Source organism: Lagenorhynchus albirostris, chromosome 6 (genome assembly GCF_949774975.1).
Source record: "Lagenorhynchus albirostris chromosome 6, mLagAlb1.1, whole genome shotgun sequence".
Taxonomy (NCBI): domain Eukaryota; kingdom Metazoa; phylum Chordata; class Mammalia; order Artiodactyla; family Delphinidae; genus Lagenorhynchus; species Lagenorhynchus albirostris.
The window spans coordinates 60,603,488-60,627,850 of record NC_083100.1 but is presented as its reverse complement, the minus strand read 5'-3'; the positions used below and the strand labels follow the sequence as shown (position 1 = coordinate 60,627,850).

The window sequence follows — 24,363 nt, the reverse complement described above, 5'->3', positions numbered from 1 at the left end:
AAATAAAATTCTTTTGTCTGCAAATCACATCTATGAATTTAATATGCCTGAATTTGAATTCCATACTCTTGGCCTCATAAAACAAGATTAAAACCCAAAGCTGTGACAATATATACTTTTTTCTCAGTGAGAGGTGAGGTTAAATTGTGTTAGAGACTGTAATAAGTCTTTAATTCTAATACTTTAAATGAGGTAAATGGCTAATAAATACATAAATAAAACTAGTATAGAAACCCAATCTCCTCCTTTTTGAGAACAGATTTCCATTTATGGTAAAACTATTGCAGATGACAGAGGTTAAAAGTTCCAAAAAAGAGAAAGGAGTAAGTGGATTGTAACGCTTTCTCTTTACTCATGAAAACGAAGTTCTCAAGAAGGTCCATTAGAATGCAAAACACACAAAGAGACAAACTCCTATTTGTCTAAGAAATGCTATATAGAAAACAGAGAGAAAAATCATTCTAATAATGTTCTGATAGAACCCAAGCCAGCTTATATTCCAAAAGTTCTTTGTGTGAGTGGTCTGTAGCTTGAATGTAATTTCCCATAGAAACAAAACTTTAAAAAAAAAGTATTTATATGCCCAAGCAGGTCCATCATAGATAATTTACCCCATATAGTTGAAAAAGCAATTACGTGGTATACAGTAAAGAAAAAAAAAGAAGTTGCCTACCCATTCTCACATTGGGCTAGATAGAATTGGTCTTTAACCTCCAAAGCACTTCATGCTTCAAAAATGTCACATCCTCTTCTCTCTGCAACTCACCTCCTTTTATTTAACCCATTTTACCCAATTAAAAATTTCCAATTTTCTCACTGGTCATCTCTATACCACAACATATTTACCCATTCTACTATGGACACTTACTGCAAATAATGCTGCTATATACATTGTTGCATGTTCCTTTTAATCAACATATGTACTTATTCCTGTTAGGGACTACACCTGGGAGAGGAACTGTCAGGTCACAGGATATATGTCTCTTCAATTGTAGCTGATACTCCCAAATAGTTTCCAAAGTTGTGATGCCAGAAGTTTCTGACAGTTCCCATTCCTCCACCTCCTAAACAACACTTGCCATTGTCAGAGTATAATATCGGCCAATCTGGATAGTATAAAACAGCATCTAATTGTAGTTTTAATGTGTATTTTTTTCTGTTTACTAATGATGCTGAACTAACTTCCCATCCCCTCCCCTCCCCTCCTCTTCCCTTCCCCATTTGGATATCTTCTATCTTTCCCTTTTGTGCAGCCTGTCTTTTCACCCTTTCAGTGATATGTTTTAATCAACAAAGGTTCTTAAATTTAATGAAGTTCAAGTTATTAATCGTTTTCTTTATGACAGGTATTTTGTGCCCTGTTTGTGAAATCTTTGCTTATCTCTCGATTATGAATATAATCTCCTATGTTATCTTCTCTAAGCTCTCAAGTTTAGAACATCCCAACTGGAACGTACTTTTGTGTATGGTATGGGGTGAGAATTTTTTTTTTCTATATGATATATATCAGTCATAATTTAAAAAAAAATACAACGTAGAATTTCAGCCAGCACAAAAATTTTAAAAGCAAAACATTTCAGGCAATAAAGAAGAAAATACAAAGATATAATTCTTCCTCACTTCCCATCCCCTTCCACCTAAGGAAAGTGGATGAAGGTGGATGAAGGAGTTGTGTCATGTCTATATTTGAGCCCAACTTGGAGTTTGCTCAGATAGCTTTCTCGTATTTAACAACAATAACAACAACTGTAATAGCAGTTAACATTTATTGCATGCTTACTAGGTGTAAGTGCATTATCTCATGTAATTCTCACAATAACCCTATGAGATGGATACTACTGTCTCTTCTTAATAAATGAGGAAACTGAGAAAGGAAAGATGTTACATAATCAGTCCCCAAGTTCTTAACCTCTGCCTCTCTCATAACTTCTATTTCTGAACTCACAGATTCTCCATCATGCATATGTGCTTTCATAACAACTTTCATAGATTGAGATAACAACAAAACATGCCTTCCTTCCTATTTTTTTTTTGTTGTTGTTGTTTTTGGTTTTTTTTTTTGCGGTACACGGGCCTCTCACTGTCGTGGCCTCTCCCGTTGCGGAGCACAGGCTCCGGACGCGCAGGCCCAGTGACCATGGCTCACAGGCCCAGCCGCTCCGTGGCATGTGGGATCTTCCTGGACCCGTGTCCCCTGACTCGGCAGGCGGACTCCCAACCACTATGCCACCAGGGAAGCCCCTTCCTATTTTTTATCTAAGTTTCAAGTGAATTCCTATAGAGGAACACTCTACATACAAAATGTAAATAATCATGTGTTCATATTTGGTAGTATAGAAAAAATAAGAGAATCAAAAATGTCTTCTGAAAGTGACACGGAAACAGTTATGGTTAGCACTAATGTAATTCTGTGGCTTAGAGAATTTTAAAAGACAAGTCAGTCACTAAAATTGAAGTCTATATGGCTGCCTTAGAATGCCTCATAAATCTAAAATACGTTAACTGAAAAAACCTGTTTCTAGATTGAAAACTGCAGAAACTTTATTACTTTGTTTGCTATAATAACTTAGGCATATTTTTATATTATTCTACTTGGGTCCTAGCCTATATTCCTTACATAGCTTTTAATGCTACAAGGAAAAAGGAAGATACACTAAAATTTTTGAAAAAGAAAAAAAAATCTATTGATTCACATAACTTTTACAGAATGCAAGAACTTAAAGGATTCTTAGAAATATCTGCAGGTACTAATTTTACTAAATGAGAAAGTGAGGCCCACAGAAACTTGTACCAGATGCCAAGGACAGTAAAGGTCAGAATTACAATGGATATAACTGGGGATATTAACTTGAATCCCTCTTAAATAATCTTCATAAATCTATTTCTATGAAATTCTAAAAATTATTTGACTTCGAGTTTTATTTTCCCAGGTGTTGTTTTTACCCTAATTTACAGGGAAAAAACAGATTTAAAATCTTCATTTTATTTCTCTATTCCTAACCCTCAGCAATAAGACTACCCAATCTAGCTGATATGTGAAAGGAAAAATAATACAGTCTCTGACCTTCCTCCTTTGAGACCAATGTAAGAACACCCAGGATCTCTACATGCTCTCTGGAGACTGCAGATCCCTGTGCCATCCTACTGTTAGAGAAAAGGCAGAGAAGGCACTCTACCACCATCCTGGATGCCAATCAGAAACAAAGGGTAAGAAGAGTTAGTAGTGGTTTTTATCACTGCCCATTTTCTAAGTATCTGACAAGAGCTTTGAGGCCATCCATGCCAGCATAAAAAGCACCCGTGCTGCCACTGAAGGCAAATCATCTTCGAATCTGTCTTCAAAACAATTTCCAACAGTATCAGAATTACATCACCTTCCTAAGGAATCAGAAATATGAGCGACACAGACTTAGGGCGCCAAAGATTACAAAAGTAACTTTCATTTATGGCCTCCAGGAAAATCGCTAGGGGCAAGAAAGGCAGGTAAAACAAAAAAGAGTGGCAAAAAGGCTTAGAAAGGAGGAAATGAGTGGGTTTTTTTAATTCATCACATTGTTTTTAATAAGCTAAATGAGATATTCCCCAGTTACAAATATTAAGGACACCCCAAGGAAAGCTCTATTAATAGACCTGTAACACTAAAAAGTATCTCCTTTTGAAATGCAATTTTTCAAACTTCAAGAATAAATTTTTATAAATGTGTACAATATATGAAATTAAATTCAGTAAGAACTCTTTAAATATTTCAATACATCTCAAATTTTAAATAATTTTATTAAATTTTACTATAAATCAATGAATTGGAATAAATCCACCTATTTTTTTTTAAAGGATCTGAGAACGTGTAACGAAAAGAAACTCTGATGTCAGCAGATAAGAGTTTTTTGCTACTAAAGAGGGTAAATCACAGTGGGTTACAGATATATTTTAATTTACACACACCAAGCAAAGTATTAACATAAAATGCAGATATAAAAGCAATTATTTTCCATTTTCAATTTACTTACCTGACTACAAAAGTTCTTGTTTATTTTACAAAGAAAAGCTGGAAATTCTAATTCGTTTCAGAGGCAGAACCATCATTCCATGGAGTTCAAGTAGAAGAAAGATTTGCTACTGAAACTTCCCACAGTGAACCACACTTAAATACCTAGATCTTTCACTAGCACATGTGGCTATTCAACAGTGTGGTAGGAGTAAAGAAAAAGCAGACTTGGTCTCTTTCCATGGCATGCCCATGTAGCTTTCTTCTCTCTCTTCTTGTCTCCTGTCTTCATTCCCCCTCTCCCCACACCCTCTCCATCTCTCCTAGCCTCAAAGGGCATCACAGTCTCCTAAAGAATCATGAGGGACACAGGTCTCATGTGTATTAGACAAGGACTAGCCCTCCTATAACCCTCACCATCCCCCGCAACCAAAACTATATGACCATTGCTGCAACTGAGGCTTCCTCCAAATGCTCCAGAAGTAGGGCTTCAGTTTAAATCAGATTTTTAAAAAACTGCTCCATTCCACTATTCAAGGTAATATCATGGGGTTTACTTTCCTACCAAGACAGTATTTTTGAAACCAGAAATAAGACTGCATTAACTTTATAGGACTCAGAGCTATTGTTTTTCTCACTCAAACAAAAAACTAATATTATCAAAAATGTAATAATAATCAAGGTTTTCCTTCTGATTCATTAATTAGATAGTTTTCCTGTGTTACTGTTGTAATCTATAAGACACATTCTCAGTGAAAGATTTATTTCAGTAAAGGAATGTTTTGTATTTTAAAAACCCTATAAATATCAGTTTAATGATACAAAATGAACTTAACACTTATCTTTCAATGTCACTAGACAAATGAAAGGAAAAAACTGCTACTCCTAGGGGGTGGGAAGCCAAGCCCATGTATGTCTGCACTCTTATTTTCCTCATCTTAATAAGCTAAAAGAAAAAACCACAAACATAAATCTAGTTGCTCCATAAAATACTCTGGGAGGGTAAGGGTAAAAGTTCTATAAAGGTAGTCTTTGAGCTAAGTAAAGTCTTTCTGTAAAGCAGTTTTTAATTTTCATAGATTCAGGAGCCTGAGGCTGTCATGTACATATTACTTCGGCATTTTTGAAGGTGATTCTGTTTATGAGACTCCTCCTACCTGTCTCTGAAGTTCTGCCAGGTTGTAAGGTAAGGCCGCCTCAGCCAATGGGGCTATTCTCTCAATATCTGCCAAAGTCAAGCGCCTTCAGGCAAAAACACAGGAAAGAAAGAACTGTTAGATACCAACAAACTCCTCATACTAAGATCATCTTTCTTCAGAAAAAAAGGGGGTAAAACGAACTATGGTTTAAAAGTAGTATTTCTCTATGCACACAGATCATTTTAGTGAGAGAAATAAAAAAAACTTCAGACGCTGCTTGTCACACGAAAAGCAAAAGACTCTAAAGAAATAATGTGGAGTACACAAATTTAATGACTCCAAAGACAGATAATAAAATTAAAGAAATAATTCTTGCCAGAAGCAAAGTATAAACATTGACAGTTCATACACACATGCATTAAATATGCATAAATGCAAAGTCTCTTGAGAAGGATAAAAATAAGTGATAAATACCGGTTGTCTTTAAGGGGAAAAGGGAGAAGGGTAGAAGGGAAACATTTTTACGGCATGCTCTTTTAAACTCTTAAGAGTTTTGAACTACGCGAATGCACTACTGTTTCAAAGAAATTTTACTTTAAAATAAGTACATTCCCTGAACTGGCTAGTACATCACGTCAGATCCAGTTTTGAGAAGCACTTTTTGAAAGCGTTTATTATCATGGAGGTATAATACCTTTGCTAAAAATGTGAATTCTAGATGGATGAGACATGGCCTGATAGTTCATGTCAATCACCAAAAACGGGCTGGCTTATCCAGTCTCATCTCCAGCTCAACAATTCATTATGTAGCAGGAAGGTAATAAATCATCTATGTACACTCAACTTCTATTAGTCTTCAGTTCTAGGGTTAAAACCCATTTTTTCAGATATGCCTACACTTAAGTAACTACTACAGGTGACTAATAAAATCTGATCACTTAGCAGATCACACAGGTCCTACTGGTGCCCAAAGACAAGGGTTTTTCATCTGGATTTGCATGAGATTTTGCAAATTAAATACTCTCTATGTGCTTTGGGTTTTCTCAATCAATAAAACAGAGGCATAAAACATCTGAGCTTAACTATGATGATAATGTCACAGGCATATTTCAAGAAAATGATACTCTCCAACACAAAATGGTATACACTGTTTAGTAAAATCCCCATTCACAATGAATCAAAAAGATTATAAGATTCCTGAACATGTACTTCAATTTATTTTAAATTTAGGCAGATGTCCACAAATCACTAAAAATTCCTAACACCTCTAGAGTCCAGATTAAATCAATTTTTCTGTCCCTCTCTTACTTTTTGTCACTTCCCTCTCCCCCTCCTCTATCATTTTTCTTCCTTTCCCGTTTCCCTCTCTCACACCTTACTCCCTTTCAACCCCTTACTCCCTTTCTTTTCACCCTCTCTCTCCATTTCTTCCCTCCCTTTTTTCTTCCCCTCCTCTCTCTTTTTTCCCCTCTTGTCCTCTTTCCCTTTCCCTCCCTCCATCTCCCCCTATCTTTAGTCTGTCTTCATCTGTCTCTCCTTCCTCCCCTGTTTCTCTTATCTGTCTCTCTCTCTTTCTTGAAATGTATATACTGAATAAACTATTGTTTAAAAGAACACCACTGCTTCACGTTAAAATAACTGTCCTAAAAAATATCATGAAGAATTATTGGAATAGTTACCCTGTAGCATTATATAAGTCTGCAAGCTGGTACAGGATATCAATTTCTAGTGGGGTGACTTGTCCATAGCGTATGGCACTCTGGGCAAATTCCTCTGGAAGAAAAAGAAAATATTTTAAAATCTTAAAAGATTCTTAACATATAACAAACTTCTACCTTAACCAACTACTATCTGAAAGCTAAAAACATTTCAGTATTATTTTAAAAGGCTAAAACTGAATTTCAATGTCTAAGTTCAATTATATAGAAATAACCACAAAAGTATGAAAGGTGGCAAAAGATAAAATGTTAAGATGATGAAACAGTAAAAGCAGATAAAGATAAATTAGCTTCAGAGATAAAACAATCTCTTTAGGATCCTCTCTCTTGTCTTGTTTATTTGATTTGGTCTCCAGAGTTACAAGACAAAAGAATTGGCTCTTCTCCAGTCACCTAAAACTTCCCACTACAATTCAGCAAAAGGAGTAGGCTTGCCCATCTTTCTGTGGCAACTCCTTCCTCATACAAACAAGCCACTGCCACTAACCTGTTTGACAGACTGGGCCAAGGTTCTTTTCAAAACTGTCAAAGCCACTTTTCCATTCCTGACCTCAGCATCCCATTAAATCCACCTGAACTTCTGGAGACCATTATGACCCAAGTGAAGCATACATACATGGTAACATACTTTCTAGATCTGGCTTCAGAGTAGTAAACTTAGACCAACCTCATTCCCTAGATAAAGTGAAAATGCTGAGATTCGAATCAACGTATATTTTAAAAATCTTACCCTTTGTGACTTCAACATCTTTCCTTGTGCCAGCTAGAGTGCTATATATCTTACGAACAAGCTCCATGTTATTCAGTAAGGAGTTAAATGCATTGAAGTACGAGAAGCTAACCTGGTGTGAGATACTTCCTCCAGCTGCCTAGGAAATGACAACACAGAAAGTTAAACAAACAAACAAAACCAAAAAAAATACATTTATGGACACTGAACTTTTCTCAAAGAAGATCCAAAGGAGTCTTCATTACTAAAATGATTAACAGCCAGTCCATAAATACAAGGAAGGTATCGTGCTAAAACACTGTCAGTGTGTTTCATGCCCTCAAGGAAGTCTATGTAATTTAGGTGTTAAGGAAGAAAGCAACATCTGGAAGTTGGACTTCATGGTTCATCTACCTATAAGGTCAAAAACAACAAATACAATTATCACAGATCAAAACCAATGATTATTTAAACAGGATTTTCAAGACCTTCAACTATGGAACTCCTGCTAGTTCTGGATAATCCAAACCTCAATGTACAATATAAGGAGCATTTTTTAAACTTGCTTTTTTCCCCACACACATATATAAAAACCAGTGGTAACTTTAAATTTTAAGACTATTTCACTATGTCAACTCTCCTAATCTTTTCCTTTTTAAGCTTATTGTTATAGTTAAGATATAAAACGTCCATGCTAGGTTCTGAATCTCTATCACAAAAGGTACAACTACCAAAAGCTCCAAAAGATGTAGAGAAAATCTAGGGATATAAATCATGTCTTTAGTAGAATAGCGCTAAAGAGGCTCTCTCATGCCTGGGGAAGGATGGGGGACAATGTGGCCTTCATTACCTCTACAGGGTGAGGAAGTAATTTCTCCCTCTGTCCAACACTTGGACATAGACTCAAAAGTGAATATTTTTCGTAGCTTGCAAAAGCCTAATTTCTAAGCCAAGAGGCAGAGGAACCCAGATGATTAAAAACATTCTCTATTAAAAACTCAAAAGAAATACTCATAGAAATACCAGTGTGACAACCTTAATCATAAAGGTCTACATTAAGGACAGTATAGGTAATGCTGGGCATATGTTCCCACCCCCACCATCCCTCACACACATGCATTAACCTAAATATATATGATATTTGTATTAGCCTGAATTTGGATACCAGCGACCCAAACGCCAGACTCAAATTATTTAACACGTTCCTCCAGAAATTGAGACGGCATTTGGTAAACTGAGGCTGTAACAGGTCTATCTAACCCAACTGGAAAAGATTAGATGGGTCCCCTCACCCCAAGGCACTGAGTCCTTCTCTCTAGGATTTTCTTTCCTTCTTCCCTCCTTCTCTCCCTTTCTTTCTTTCCTTCCTTTCATTTTTTGGCTGGGGTACGAGGTGAGGGTAGGGGAGTGGGAGATGAGTGTCAAGGAGGTGAAATGTGTAGGAGAAAGTGACATGCTCCATGTTCAAATTCACTGAAGAAAAAGAACAGAAGTTGATCTTTCTACCCCCGGTCTGAATAAGGGATAATGATCTTCAGCTGAAACAACAAAAGCACTCATTGGCTTCCCTCCATTTAAAACAAGCAGCAATCAAAAACTTATACATAAGTACAACACATGAACAAGAAAACTGATAAGTGAGGACAGTTTCACCATTCTTTGTGCGGAAGTGGATGACATCAGTTTGCTATTGGTCCAGATGATTGCTTTACAGAGATTAGCAGTGTAGAGAACAAAAAACTGTCTGGTCCATGCAGACTGAATGCACAGGTGAAGGGGCAGAGAGAGGAGTGAGCCACAGAAGCTGACGCCCACATATTTCCTCCATACCTTCTGCCACAGCCATGGTTATTAAAACAGTGTAGAGGCCAGTGATGATCCCTCTAGCAAACAGCACCCTGCTGGCAACAAAGGAAGGAGCCATCCTTATAGCAAGGCTTTGGGAGCCTGGTGGGATGGAAAGAGGCCACAGGTGAAGGCAGTAGTGTCTGAGCGAAGTACTGCCCACTGGAAAAAGTAATTGCACACCCTTGTCTACAAACTCCCCTGTTTTCTTTAGGGGGACTCTGTAAATGGAAATAAACAATTTGGAAATACATGAGAGCAAGATGGTGGTGCTGAAAAAAGCAGCTATGATCTGGGGAAAGACTATTCACTATCACCCCCACCACCACCTCCCTTACACACACCTGTTTACCTACTACCAACCAAGCATAAAGTTGGAATAGTTGAGAGTGAGATAGGCCCAGGGATGCAATCCAGGACAATGGTTTCAAAGGTTTAAGGAAACAGAAAGTTGAAGTGGTTGCTTTTTACTTACTGAAACTAAGTTCTCCTCCACAAAGGGAGTAAGCATGTGAGACCGAATGGTAACCATGATGTCACTGAAATCCAGACCAGAAATCATGCCACTTTTGCTTTTGTCTTTCAGTGCAAAGGCTTGTCTTGCATGTTCCAATTGTAGTTCCTGGAGGGAAAGTTAGAAATGGGGCCTTAGGTTAACTAAAGCACATCCCGAGTGTATGTTTTAGAAAAGAAGGATAGACATCCTTCCCCTACATGCATTTACTACAAAAATGAACAATATACAGCTCTGAATGTACAACAAAACTCTTCATTTTTTTTTAAAAAGCACGTTTTCCTGAAAATATACCACATGTTACTCCTCAGGAAAAGTGAATCACAGAATGTCAATAAAGAAAAGGGAGGAAAAACAACCTTTGTTTACTTGAGAAGTTTTCATCACTGAAAACTTTTCAGAGTATCTTTTCAGTGCTTTAAGTTCTGCCTTTAAAATAACTAGTAACTCTCCTGCTTGAAGGCATTCTTATCATCCAAGAGTACTTTCTGAATTACAGCTGGCTCTCCACATCCGAGGGTTCCACATCTGCAGATTCAACCAACTGAAGCTTGAAATTCTAACGTGAAAGTTATGAATAACAAACTGCATAAATAGTGTTCAGCTATCACTCTGTGTGGCTTTGAGTGATACTTATAAACTGTAGAACAATACAGAAGATCTCTGAACTTTTAAACTACTGGGCAGCTGACTTTTGTAATAGGTGATATCAAAAAAAAAGGTGCTAGTAATACCCTAAGGGCTATATAAAAGTCAAAATTTAGAGCATTTCTGCCCTGAGGACATATGACATAATCCAAATAAATCTGTTATCACAACATAATAATAGTGCTATTAGATGTCATTTTCACACTATTTGCAACTCCGGAAATAATATTCCTATCTAAATATATAAATATTATTCACAAAGTGAAATACTGTAATTTAATATTGTAAATATTGTAATGGCAATTTGCATTGCCATTCATTTATAAAAGCCTACAAATCAATGTTGATTTACCCTTTTCTGACATTTAAAATAGCTTTTGATAGAAGTTTCACCCTTTTACTAATTAATTATATTTTTCTTTACCTCAATAGTAATTCAAAGACATTAAAATTGCCTTAGCAGGTGTTTGTCTCATAATTCATTAAGTTATACATTTGTTTTATATGGTTTTCTGTATTTGCATGATATTTAGCAATAAAACAAGTTTCTAAAATATTTTTTCTTAGCAGGTTGATAGGCTAGAGACAAGTATATCAAACCTACTAAATCTTTCAATAATCTTAACTTTAAAAAAATTTAATAACATTGTGGAAAACATCTAAACATTTTAACATCCATCATCACACATGTAAATATTTGAATTTGAAATATTTATAAATATTCAAATATTCTATTGGTCTTCAAAAGACCAACAGAAGTAGAGAAACTAAAAGTCAACTGGTAAAAATGTATGAAAGATAGAGTACAAAATAAACAACCAGCATGATTTGACAAAGTTTTCTTTCCAACCCCTTCTGCTTTTTAAAAATTTCAACTTATTAAGGTATAATTGACAAATAAAATTATAATACATTTAAAGTGTACAATGTGATGATTTGATATATGTATATTTTGTGCAAGGACTCCCACCATTGAGTTAATTAACACATCCATCACCTCACATATTTATCTTTTTTTTTTTTGACGAGAGCACTTAAGTTCTACTCTCTCAGCAAATTTCAATTATACAACACAGTATTATAATCATCAGCATGTTATACATTAGATCTTCAGATCTTATTTATCTTATAACAAAGTTTGTGCCCTTTTTCCAGCCTCTTCCTATTTCTCCCACCCCCTAGACACTATTCTACTCTGTTTCTACATGTACAACTTCTTTTTTTTAATTCTACATGTAAGTGATACCATGGAGTGTTTGTCTTTCTATGTCTGGCTTATTTCACTTAGCATAATGCCCTCCAAGTTCATCCATGTTGCTGCAAACGAGAGAATTTCCTTTTTTTTAAGTTGAAAAATATTCCATTGTATGAATGTGGAATAATATACGTATATATATACATACACACACACATATATATACACACACCACATTTTCTTTATCCATTCTTTTGTCAATGGACACTTAGGTTGTTTGTACACCTTGGCTACTGTGATAATGCTACAATAAACACAGGAGTACAAAAAAAAAAGTAAACACAGGAGTACAGATAATCTCTTTGAGATGATGATTTTATTTCCTTTGGATATATACTCAGAAGTAGGACTGCTGGATCACAGTAGCTCTATTTTAACTTCCTGAGGAACTTCCATACTGTTTTCCATAATAGCTGTACCAGTTTACTTTCCCATCAACGGTGTACACAGGTTCCCTTTCCTCCACATCCTTGACAGCATTTGTTGTCTTTGGTCTTTTTAGTAACAGACATCCTAACAAGTACAAGGCGATATTTCATTGTGGTTTTGATTTGCATTTCCCAGATGATTAGCAATGCTAAGCAACTTTTCATGTACCTGTTGGCCATCTATATGTCTTCTTTGGAAAAATGTCTATTGTGGTCCCTTGCCCATTTTTTAATTGTGTTTTAATTTGTTTTGCTACTGAGTGGAATGAGTTCCTTGTATATTTTGGATATTGACCCCTTATCAGATATGTAGTTTGCAAATATTTTCTCCCATTCCATAGCTTGCCTTTTCTTTTTGTTGATTGTTTCCTTTGCTGTGCAGTTTTTCAGTTTGATGTAGTCCTACCTGTTTATTTTTGCTTTTGTTTATTTTATTTTTTAATTTGATGTCAAATTCAAAAAATCATTGCCAAGATTGAAGTCAAGGAGCTTACTCTCTCTGTTTTCTTCTAGGAGTTTAAAGTTTCAGGTCTTATGTTCAAGTTTTTAATCCATTTTGAGTTGATTTTTGTGTATGGTTTAAGACAGGAGTCCAGTTTCATTCTTTTGCCTGTGGCTGTCCAGTTTTCCCAACACCATTTATTAAAGAGACTACCCTTTCTCCACTGTGTATTCTTGGCTCTTCTGTCAAAAATTAATTGACCATATATGCATGGGTTTATTTCTGGGCTCTCTATTCTGTTCCACTGAGCTACGTCTGTTTTATGACAATGTCATACTATTTTGAATACTATACCTTTGCAATATAGTTTGAATTCAGGAAGTGTGATGCCTCCAGCTTTGTTCTTTCTCAACATTACTTTGGCTGTTTGGGGTCTTTCGTGGTTCCATACAAATGTGAGGATTGTTTTTTCTATTTCTGTGAAAAACCCCTCTGGAAGTTTGATAGGGATTGCAATGAATCTACAGATCACTTTGGGTAGTATGGACATTTTAACAATATTAACTCTTCCAATCCATGAACACAAAATATCTTTCTATTTATGTCTTCTTCAATTTCTTTCATCAATGTCTTATAGTTTTCAGTTTACAGATCTTTTACTTCCTTAAATTTATTCCTGTTTTCTTCTTTTTAATGTTATTGTAAATGAGATTGTTTTCTTAATTTCTCTTTCCAATAGTTTCTTGTTAGTGTACTGAAATGCAACTCATTTTTTTTTTTTGCGGTACGTGGGCCTCTCACTGTTGTGGCCTCTCCCGTTGCGGAGCACAGGCTCCGGAGGCGCAGGCTCAGCAGCCATGGCTCAGGGGCCCAGCCGCTCCACGGCATGTGGGATCTTCCCGGACCAGGGCATGAACCTGTGTCCCCTGCATCGGCAGGTGGACTCTCAACCACTGCGCCATCAGGGAAGCCCACAACTCATTTTTGTATACTGATTTTATATCCGACAATTTTCCTGAAGTCATTTATTAGGTCTAATAGTAAAGTCTTTAGGGTTTTCTACATATATTATGTCCCCTACAAGCAAGGACAATTTTAATTTTAATTAATTTAATTAACTTAATTTTAATTTTTCTCTTCCCAACTTGGAAGCCTTTTATTTCTTTTTCTTGTCTAATTGCTCTAAGGACTTCCATTACTTTTTGAATAACAGTGGCAACAGTGGACATCCTTGACTTGTTCCTGATCTTAGAGAAAAGGCTTTCAGCTTTTCACTACTGAGTATGATGTTAGCTGTGGACTTGTCATCTACAGCCTTTATTATGCTGAGGTATATTCCATCTACACCTAATTTAAGAGTTTTTATCATGAAAGGATCTTGAATTTTGTCAAATGCTTTTTCTGCATCTATATCTATTGAGATGATCATGATTTTTATCCTTCATTGTAGTGTATTAATGTGGTGTATTAGCATACGTTGAACCATCCTTGCATCTCAGGAATTAAGTCCCACTTGATTATTGTATATGATCCTTTTAGTATACTACTGAATTCAGTTTGCTAATATTTGGTTGAGAATATCTGCATCTATCTTCATCAGGGATACTGACTTGTAATTTTATTGTAGTGCCCTTGTCTGGCTTTGGTATCAGGGTAATACTGATCTTGTACAATGAATTTGGAAGACGTATACCCTCCTATTTTTTGGAAGAGTTTGAGAAGGACTGATATTAATTCTTCTTAAAATGTTTGGTAATATTCATCAGTGAAACCATCTGGTCCTGGACTTTTCTTCATTAAGAGGTATTTGTTTACTGATTCAGTCTCCTTGCTAGTAACTCGTCTGTTCAGAGTTTCCATTTCTTCATGATTCAGTCTTGGTAGGTTGTATGTGTCTAGGAATTTATCCATTTCTTCTAGGTTTTCTCATTTGTTGGTGTATAACTGTTTATAGTAGTTTCTTATGATCTTTATCAGTTGTAAGGTCTTCTCTTTCATTTCTGATTTTATTTGAGACTTCTTTTTTTCTTAATCTAGCTAAATGTTTGTCAGTTTTGTTTAGTTTTTCAAAAAACCCATTCTTGGTTTTATTGACCTTTTCTACTGTCTTTCTAGTCTCTATTTCATTTATTTCTCCTTTGATCTTTGTTATTTCCTTCTACTGACTTTGGGCTTATTAGTTTATTCTCTTTCAAGTTCCTTGAGGTATAAAGGTAGATTGTTTGAGATTTTTCTTTTTTCTTAATGTAGGTGTTTATCACTATAACCTTCCTTCTTAGAACTGCTTTTGCTACATCCTTTAAGTTTTGGCATGCTGTGTTTCCATTTTCATTTGTCTCAAGGTATTTTTTGATTTTCCTTTTGATTCCTTCTATGAACCATTGATTACTTAGGAGCATGTTGTTCAATCTCCAATTTGTAAATTTTCTCCTCTTCTACTTTAGTCATTCTCCCTAACATACTCCAACTTTCTATCACCTCAGCTCCAACCACATCACCCTTCAAATGAAGCAGGAATTTTTTACCTTTATTTCAACCTTAAAATATGGTTGAAAGTGCTCTCCAAGAAAAGGATATTCCTAAGCAGCATCAGAAGCACACACAGCTCCACTCTATCTTACATAGGCTTTCCCTTCCTCACTCTTTTTTTTCCTCCCTATTTATGCCTTTGTTATGTCTTTGTCTTTTCCATGCACGTCTTAGACTCTCAGAAATATCCAGTGGCAACCATGGGCATGATTAAGCCTTATTAATGACATTAATTCTGAAGAAAAGCAGAATCCTCACTGCAAGAGTAATGCAAGAGTTATGCTGGAAGAACAGATTTTCTATTTTCTATTAGGTCAACAGCTGAAGGACTCCCCTGTATCTTTTAAAGATATATATTTGAAGTATCACATATGAAACTATAGAGTGTATGGGATTGGCTTCCAAATGCTCCAGTAGGGAACAGAGTGGAGAGTATAGATTAAAAAAAGACTGGCCAACATTTAATAATTGTTGAAGCTAGTTGATGGGTACATGGGGATTCATTATACTATTCTATTTTTAAATATATTTGAAGTCTTTCAAAATAAAAAATTAAAATTAAGGACTTCAAAAAGAAGCAACCAGGGCTTCCCTGGTGGCGCAGTGGTTGAGAGTCCACCTGCCGATGCAGGGGACATGGGTTCGTGCCCCGGTCTGGGAAGATCCCACATGCCGCGGAGCGGCTGGGCCCGTGAGCCATGGCCGCTGAGCCTGCGCGTCCGGAGCCTGTGCTCCGCAACGGGAGAGACCACAACAGTGAGAGAGGCCCACGTACCACAAAAAAAAAAAAAAAAAAAAGAAGCAACCAAAGGAAAAACGTTCTGCATATAAAGCTCTCCATTTATGTAGTATAATCAAAACATCATGGTAGAATAGATACTGTGATCACGCTAATGAAAAAAACAATACTCTGGACCTATAAAAGATAAAATAAAGATATTCTAAAGAGATAAAAATACTCTAATAAATAAAAGATAAAATAAATCTGCTTCTAGATTGAAAGGGTGGGAAAGGGAAACTGAGGGAAAGGGTAAATACAGGAAGTTATGTTAAAGCTAAAGATCTTGTGTTTTTAGAAATGCATCTCATCTAACTATGAGATGAAAATAGCAGGGGTTCAGAAATACTGTGGCTTTGGATGAGACTGAACTAGTACATTTAGCTCAGCTGTCTTTCAAATCTCTACTCTTCACTAAAAATCACACTAAAGAATGAAAAACAAAACAATACAGAAACTCAAGGACAAAGAGAACAGAAAAGAAGACAGCAACTACATTTTTAAGATTAGAGGGACTTCCCCAGTGGCGTAGTGGTTAAGAATCCACCTGCCAATGCAGGGGACATGGGTTCAAGCCCTGGTCTGGAAGATCCCACATGCCGCAGAGCAACTAAGCCCGTGCACCACAACTACTGAGCCTGCGCTCTAGAGCCCGCAAGCCACAGCTACTGGGCCCGTGTGCCACAACTACTGAAGCCCGCACACCTAGAGCCCATGCTCTGCAACAAGAGAAGCCGCCGCAAGAAGCCAACACACCACAACGAAGAGTAGCCCCTGCTCACCACAAGTAGAGAAAGCCCAAGCGCAGCAATAAAGACCCAAATCGCCCATAAATAAATAAATTTACAAAAAAAAGATTAGAGGGCAAAAGAGCAAATGGCAACTGGCTTAGCAGGCCCAAGAAAACCAGAAGTGAGGAAAGCAAAAAAGCAATCCAATGTACATGACACAATTTGCCAAAGACTTGTGAATTGGCTATACTAGTACCCCCAGAAGTAATGGTGAAGGTGGAACTGAGAACAGGAGGCTTAGACGGAAGCCTGTTTATACAGCAATTAGTTACCTGCTATACTCCACCACAACCAGGCCACTAGCCCTTTCCCAACCCTGGAAGACAACTAGGTGAGTCTAACAGAGGATCTCCGGACTAAGGGAGACCAGGCACAGATGAAAACAGGTAATTAAATGAAAGTCCATCTCCATACTGAATGTTGCAGACCTCTAACCCTTTTGTCTTACTCAGCAACCAGAATATCAAAAGCCAGATCTAGGGCTTCTCTGGTGGCGCAGTGGTTGAGAGTCCACCTGCCGATGCAGGGGACATGGGTTCATGCCCCGCTCCGGGAAGATCCCACATGCCGCGGAGCGGCTGGGCCCGTGAGCCATGGCCGCTGAGCCTGCGCGTCCGGAGCCTGTGCTCCGCAACGGGAGAGGCCACAACAGTGAGAGGCCCACGTACCGCAAAAAAAAAAAAAAAAAAAAAAAGCCAGATCTAATACTCCAGATGGGTGGCTAAATCATTATTCTGATTCCCCAATCCAAAGTAAAAGACCTGAACATACAGGCATTAGAGAGTCCCCGGAAAAAGAGCCCAGCCAGAGAACTTTACAGTAAGGTCCAGTTAATAAATCCTGCCATGGACCCAAAGCTCCCAATAAGCCTCAATCTTAATTTTAATATGAGCAGAGGACCAAGAACCATCAGACATAGGAGAAGAGCTACGAACATGAAAAAGAGAGACCCAAACAAAGAGAAGGAAAGTAACTTGACAGAAACAGACACTTTGCAGGGAGAAGAAAATTAAAAAAAAAAAAACAAAAAACCCTGCCTCTAATATGTTTGGAGAAGTGAGAGAAAATACTACATCCATGAAAGAAGAACAGTATGCTATTTTTAAAAGAAATATTTAGAAAACCAAAAAGAACTCTTGAAAATTAGAGATACAACAAAAGAAACAATAGAAGGTTCAGAAGGAAAACAGGAGAGAAAAGAAAACTAAAGGATCATACATTTATTATATTTACTAGTTCTAGACAGGAAAAAAAATAGAAGAAAAGTAGAAAGAATATTTTCAAGAATTGAAGTACATAAGCTTTCAAATTAAAAGAGCCCCTGAATGCTCAGCACAATGAATAGAAATAAACTCACATCAAGGAATATCATCATGAAATTTCAAAATGCTGAAAAGAAAAAAATCTTAAAACCCTCCAGAATGGGGAAAAAAAAAGTTTCAAAACAGAATAAAGATTAGAATGGTATTGGACTGCTCAGTGGCAACACTGGAAGCTAGAAAACAAAAGAGATATATTTTCAAATTAGGAGGAAAATAAATTACTAAAATTCTATACCCTGCCAAACTAAAGGTAATGATAGAGCAGAGGCTTTCATATATCAAGTCTCACAAAAAAATTATTTTACTTTCCTTGGGAAGCCCCTGAATTAAGTATTCTACCAAAAAGAGGGAGCAGGGACTTCCCTCGTGGTCCAGTGGCAAAGAATCCGCCTTCCAATGCAGGTGATGTGGGTTCAATCCCTGGTCGGGGAACTAAGATCCCACATGCCACGGGGCAACGAAGCCCGCACACCGCAACTACTGAGCATGCGCGCCTCAGCCGGAGAGCCCATGTGCCGCAGACTACAGAGCCCATGCACTCTGGACCCCGCGCGCCACAACTAGAGCAAGAAAACCCACATTCCACAACTAAAGAGAAGCCTGCACACCACAACGAGCGCCGCAATGAAAAATCCCACGTGCCGCAACGAAGACCCGACACAGCCAAATAAATAAATAGATCAAATAAATATTTTTTAAAAAAAGAGGAAGCAAACCATAATAAAGGAAGAGATGAAATCCAGTAAATGGGAGGTTCAACATAACAGAAAAGCAGATGGAGTCCCCAGGATGAAGGTGAAGGGAGATCACAAGCTGACAGCTATGTAGTAAGTACAAAGTCCAGTATCAGACAGTTCCAGGAAAATGGTGTAGGGGCTGTGGAAAACAGTCTGGCAGTTCCTCAAAAAGTTAAAAAGTTATGACCCAGTAATCTCACACCTTAGGGATATACTCAAAAGATTTGAAAACAGGTATTCAAAAGCATACATGTATACCAATGTTCATAGCAGCACTATTCATAACAGCCAAAAGGCAAGAACAACCCAAGCGTCCATCAACTAATGAACGGACAGACAAAATATGATATATCCATACAATGGAATATTATTCAGCCATAAAAAGGAATGAAGGACTAATATATGCTACACACAGATAATCCTTGAAAACACTATGCTAAGAAAAAGCCAGACACAAAAATTCATATTGTATAATTCCACTGATATGAAATATCCAGAATAGGTAAATCCATAGACAGAAAGTAAACTGGAGCTAAGGAAAGGCAAGAATGGGGTGTTAGGGCTTCCCTGGTGGCACAGTGGTTGAGCGTCTGCCTGCCGATGCAGGGGACGTGGGTTTGTGCCCCGGTCCAGGAAGATCCCACATGCCGCGGAGCGGCTGGGCCCGTGAGCCATGTCCGCTGAGCCTGCGCGTCCGGAGCCTGTGCTCCGTGGAGACCACAACAGGGAGAGGCCCGTACAGCAAAAAAAAAAAAAAAAAAAAAGAATGGGGTGTGACTGTTTAACTGGTACAGGGTTTTCGTCTGGGGTAATGAAAAGGTTTCAGAATTAGAGCTGGTGGTTGCACAACACTGTGAATGTACTAAATTGTGCATTTTCACATGGTTAATTTTATGTTAATTGAACTTTACCTCAAATTTTTTTAAAAAGAAAGCAAGCTCCTGGATTGCTCCAAGAGGATGAAATTGACCAAACACCTACTCTGTTTTAAACATATTAAAATGAGATTTTAGTAACTGAGGCCAAGTCTGAGAATGAATTGGCATTAATATACAGAAAATGAAATAATAAAAATTAGAATCGCTAAGAAAATCATTTTAGTCATGCACAGTGTTTACAAAGTTGTGGTGATTCAAATATGATTACCGATCTAAGCAGAATCATGACATAATTATATGGAGGGAGGGGACAGAAAATGTCCAAGTCTGTGATAGAGAGGGAAAGGTGAAAAAGCTAGCTCCTAATCTTCCATAGTTCAAATTAAATAAAAAATACCTAAAAGTGAAAAATTAAAAAGTACAAGTGCCAGCACATGTTTATTATTTAAAGCTATGAAAGTAAACACCGAAAGAAACAATTACGAGAATTTAAATAAGTTGCCTCTGGGAGTGAGAAATGAAAAATGGGGGTGAAATGCCACAGAGGATTGCTATTTTTTGTAATAAACTAATAAAGCTAAAAGGGAAGGAGATGGAGGAGGAATGGTATATATTTACGCTGGTTATGAAAAACTAAGCTCACCTGAAGAAATTGTGTGAATTCTGTGTAGTTAAGATGCTTCTTCCGATTATGCCCAAAATGCAGCCGGATAAATTCACAGTCCCAGTTAAAAGGGATATGGTGATGAATAGTAGTCTGCCCAAAAATTTCTTTGACATTTTCTTGAAAGGGAAAACAAAAATAAATAAATTATATCTGGAATAAGTAGTTTAGTCCACTGCAATGTTCCTACAGAAAGAAATTAAGAGAAATTTTAAAAGTCAATATTATCTGTTTCTACTAACATTAGCTGCAAAATTTTTTGTGCTCAGAAACCCATGCACAGGAGCACAATTGATACAAAATATAATTTTACAGTTAAGATTGTGTACCATTACATATAAGGCCATGAGATTCTTAATTTCTCTTGATTTAATTTTAATTAGAAAGTGATTTATATCTTGCATTATAAATGGCTGCTACTTTGCATTCCAGTATAAAATCAATAGTGTTTTCCCGGTTCCTCAAGGAGTCGAATTAAGCCCTTTATCAGAAGCATGAATACCTAAATTACAGTATAATGCAATATTTGTCATACTAAGTATGGCTTGATTGAGGCTTGATTATTACATTCACACTAGCCTGAATATGTCTATTGAAGATAGGTATAAGAAATACTATCAAAAGCATATCATTAGCTCAGCAGCAAGCACCTTATTAAAAGCTTCTGATATTGTCAAAAATATGGTCTTGACACAAAGCTACAAGATCCCCATAAAAACCATGATTATTAGTCTCAGCTATTAAAATATTTTAAGATAAGTGAAATTAGTGATTCACTTTTAAGTAAAGAAGGACTAAACACAGTATACTAACTTTTAGATAGGAACCAGTCACACTGTGTAATATACAACCAAAACCCTCTGACAGCTTGTCTTCATGCACTAACAAAGTCATTCACTTTCTTACACCGTTCTACACTTACTATGAAAGTCAATTCACAAATGACTGGTACTTTAACAAGCATAGACTGGATAGACTAATTTAGAAGCTCATGCCAAAAAAAAAAAAATCGTTAACAAAGTTAAGAAAGCAGGAAGCCCGTTTTACTGATGTCTTAACAAAATTATTTTCAAATTTAAGCCAATTATATTAGTGAAAGGATTTTACTATCTATAGCTATCAATTATACTAAAGAATTAGTAAATACAAGCTTAATGTTTTATAATCTCCAACTATGCTATTTTATCTAATTTCTGCAAATTCTTTGAGTAAGATATAAATCTCATATTGTAAATGGTTTAATGGATTCCCTTTAGTTTTAATATACTTTTTTTTTTTTTTTTTGATAAAAGCATTGCTATGCTGGGGGAGCAGTAGGGAGTGTAAGAATCCTGAACTGGAAATCCTACCAGTCTGGACTCAACATGACAGCTCTGAATAGGTCACAGTGATTAGTCAGTTGGAAGGCAGCATTGGATGTCACTGGGGAGATGGGATTCTCATCTTTTCTTTCAAATGGAATGTAGCATTTATTTCTGGCCTAAATAGCAACAGTATTTCAGAGTTTTCAAATCATGTCAATTATTTTCATCTTCCATAAACACAAATTAAATATATGAGTTTTTGTTTCTGAAAGCAAAGAATTAATGCAATACAGCAAGTCATGGGATCCTAACCAACACAAAGGATTACCCTTGAATCTATATGAAACTTCAACAAGTTGTAAGATATGTTAAAGTTTACAAAATAATTAAAATAATAAGGATGGCAAAAAACTATTTAGAGTTAAAAGTATTATGGCCATTTAGCAAAGATTTTTTTAGGATCCTCCTAATTCAATTAATTAGTTGCTTCTCTTTCCAAATTAATTAATTTGATTTCTTATTTTAAGTGTTAAACTAAGGGAATATGAAGAAATTAATGGAAAGCATATTAGGATAACTTAAATTACTACATATATTTAAGTAACATTAAGGTAAATTATTAAAGGGAATGAGTTATTTTATAACCTGTATTTTAAAGGTCACAACTCCCAAAACTCAACTATTTGATAGGAAATATACATATTGCTACCTAAATAAGTTTTATATAACAGTGGAATAAAACTGAATTCCCTTTGTATGACTGGAAAATATCAGAATCTCAAGTGCGAAACTATATCAAATAAAGCCAAAGATTCAAAAGCTTTCAAACTTATGAAAATTTAATGAACCATGAAAATTGTCTTCTATTATCACAAAAAGGATATTTATAAACCAAAATTACAATGTATAATTTACATTCAAAAAATAGCTCTAAAATAAAAACTTTTAACTAAAATCCTATTTTGTAAACTACTTAGCAACCTTTAAATAAAATCTTACAATACCTTTGAAACAATTAAAATGATGGCTTAAATTACTCATAATAATTTCCCCAAATATAGAAGTGTCATTTTCCATGAATATTTGTTTAAACATTTCTCCCTTCACCCAAAGTAGTCAGTTGACAGCTTTGTATATGGTTTTATCATGACCATTATTATGTGCTGTTGTTTATTAACTACCCCCAGACACTTTTAATTATTTTAGCCATGTCACAGGCTACAAAATTTCAAACCTACTTTGGCACCTCAATATTCCACTTCCCTTCTGTTATTATTTCCACTACCAACTGCCTAAGGCTAAATCAGGAAGCTTACAGAAATAATTAGTACAACTATTGTTTTGAAGTCAAATTCATAATTACTGCTTTACTTTTACCAGGATATGCTTATTTAAAAAAAAAAAAGTTATACAAAAGCTCCAGAACTGGAGAGCTTATACTTGTGTGAGGCAATAGCCCAAAGAGCTGATGATCTTCTTATCTTACCCAGTTTTATCAGCTTCTGTACGACATGAAAGGGAGCACCAATAATCTCAAATATACCCAATATATCTAACTGAAACTACATAGCAAGTTTCCCCCCAGAGAGAATCCCGTCTTTCCAGTGGCAAACAAGGGTCTTTAGCTCTCCAAGGAGTACTATTTCAGTGGCCACAGTTCTGGCTTGGATGAAAGGGATATGATAGTCACATCTTATTGGCAACAAGATCATGATCGAGTGTTTTATACTAGGTTGGCACTGCTAAGGGGAAATAGGAATCCATTTGTTTTCTGACATATAGAAAACAAAAGACCACTTTTTCACTTCCTGCAGAGCATGGGCTCATGAAAGAGATGGTTTATAATTCCTCTGAAAAGGGAAATGGGGCCAGATACAAAAGTAGCCTGTCATTATGTTCCCTTTGCTTAAAGGAGAGGAGCACAATGAGTTGTCAGGAGGGCAGGTAATGGTGACAACTGTGATTAAGTAAAAATGTTCACAGACATATAACATTAGTCAGTTTAGCTGTATCAGTCACTTATGATGATTGCACTAGATGAAATACATCGAAGCATATATATTATGTAAATATGTCTTAACAGAGGTTTTAATTTCCCCAGCAGCCCACACTGTGTCTCCCCATCTCATCCACCCTCATCCCTCCCCTGGTCCTTATGGGAGCTTCCTACTGGTCTTGTTCACCTTTCTGCAGTACAAAATTACCTCTGACCGGGGCTGGCACTCTTCTCCAAGACTGCCGCCATGCCTGTTCCATGAATGAGCCTGGAAGGAGCTGCTGTACCAACGGTGTGGCCAGAGAACTCCTCCTGTAGGTATACAAGCCATCAGCCCTGTGACACAGCCCACCTACCATCAGCCCAACGACATACTGATTCCAAGGATTCCAGCCCAGCAGGAGCCACTCCTTCCAACTTATAGGCTTGAGATCAAACATTTTTATTGTCAGGGGAAAAAAAAGTCCTTAATAGCTGAGTTTCACCTGCACGGTTCTTAAAGTGAAGTCAGAGAGGCTTTTAGAAGGACTCCCGCCAGGAACAATGAATATCCTTGTGTATAACTGAACAAAAACAATGGCAAGACTTGCAGAAGTAAAGAGTTTCTCAGTGAGGGAAAACTTGGGGGGAAAGAAGAGGAACGACTAAGAAACTAAAAAAGAAAAAAAAGGAAAACAAACA

At 36.6% G+C, this 24,363-nt stretch overlaps 1 protein-coding gene across 2 annotated transcripts in view; it reads right to left on the bottom strand.

The window, feature by feature from the left end:
• The window catches only part of SLC25A12 (solute carrier family 25 member 12), a 90,684-nt gene that overhangs the window by 32,879 nt on the left and 33,442 nt on the right, over window positions 1-24,363 (bottom strand). For both annotated transcript variants that reach the window (XM_060152647.1, XM_060152648.1), the window contains exons 5-9: window positions 20,362-20,501; window positions 9,872-10,018; window positions 7,573-7,711; window positions 6,804-6,897; window positions 5,143-5,227 (exon numbers count right to left, since the gene is read on the bottom strand). In XM_060152647.1, coding sequence (XP_060008630.1) covers window positions 5,143-5,227; window positions 6,804-6,897; window positions 7,573-7,711; window positions 9,872-10,018; window positions 20,362-20,501 — 605 coding nt within the window. The remainder of the gene's footprint in view (window positions 1-5,142; window positions 5,228-6,803; window positions 6,898-7,572; window positions 7,712-9,871; window positions 10,019-20,361; window positions 20,502-24,363) is intronic.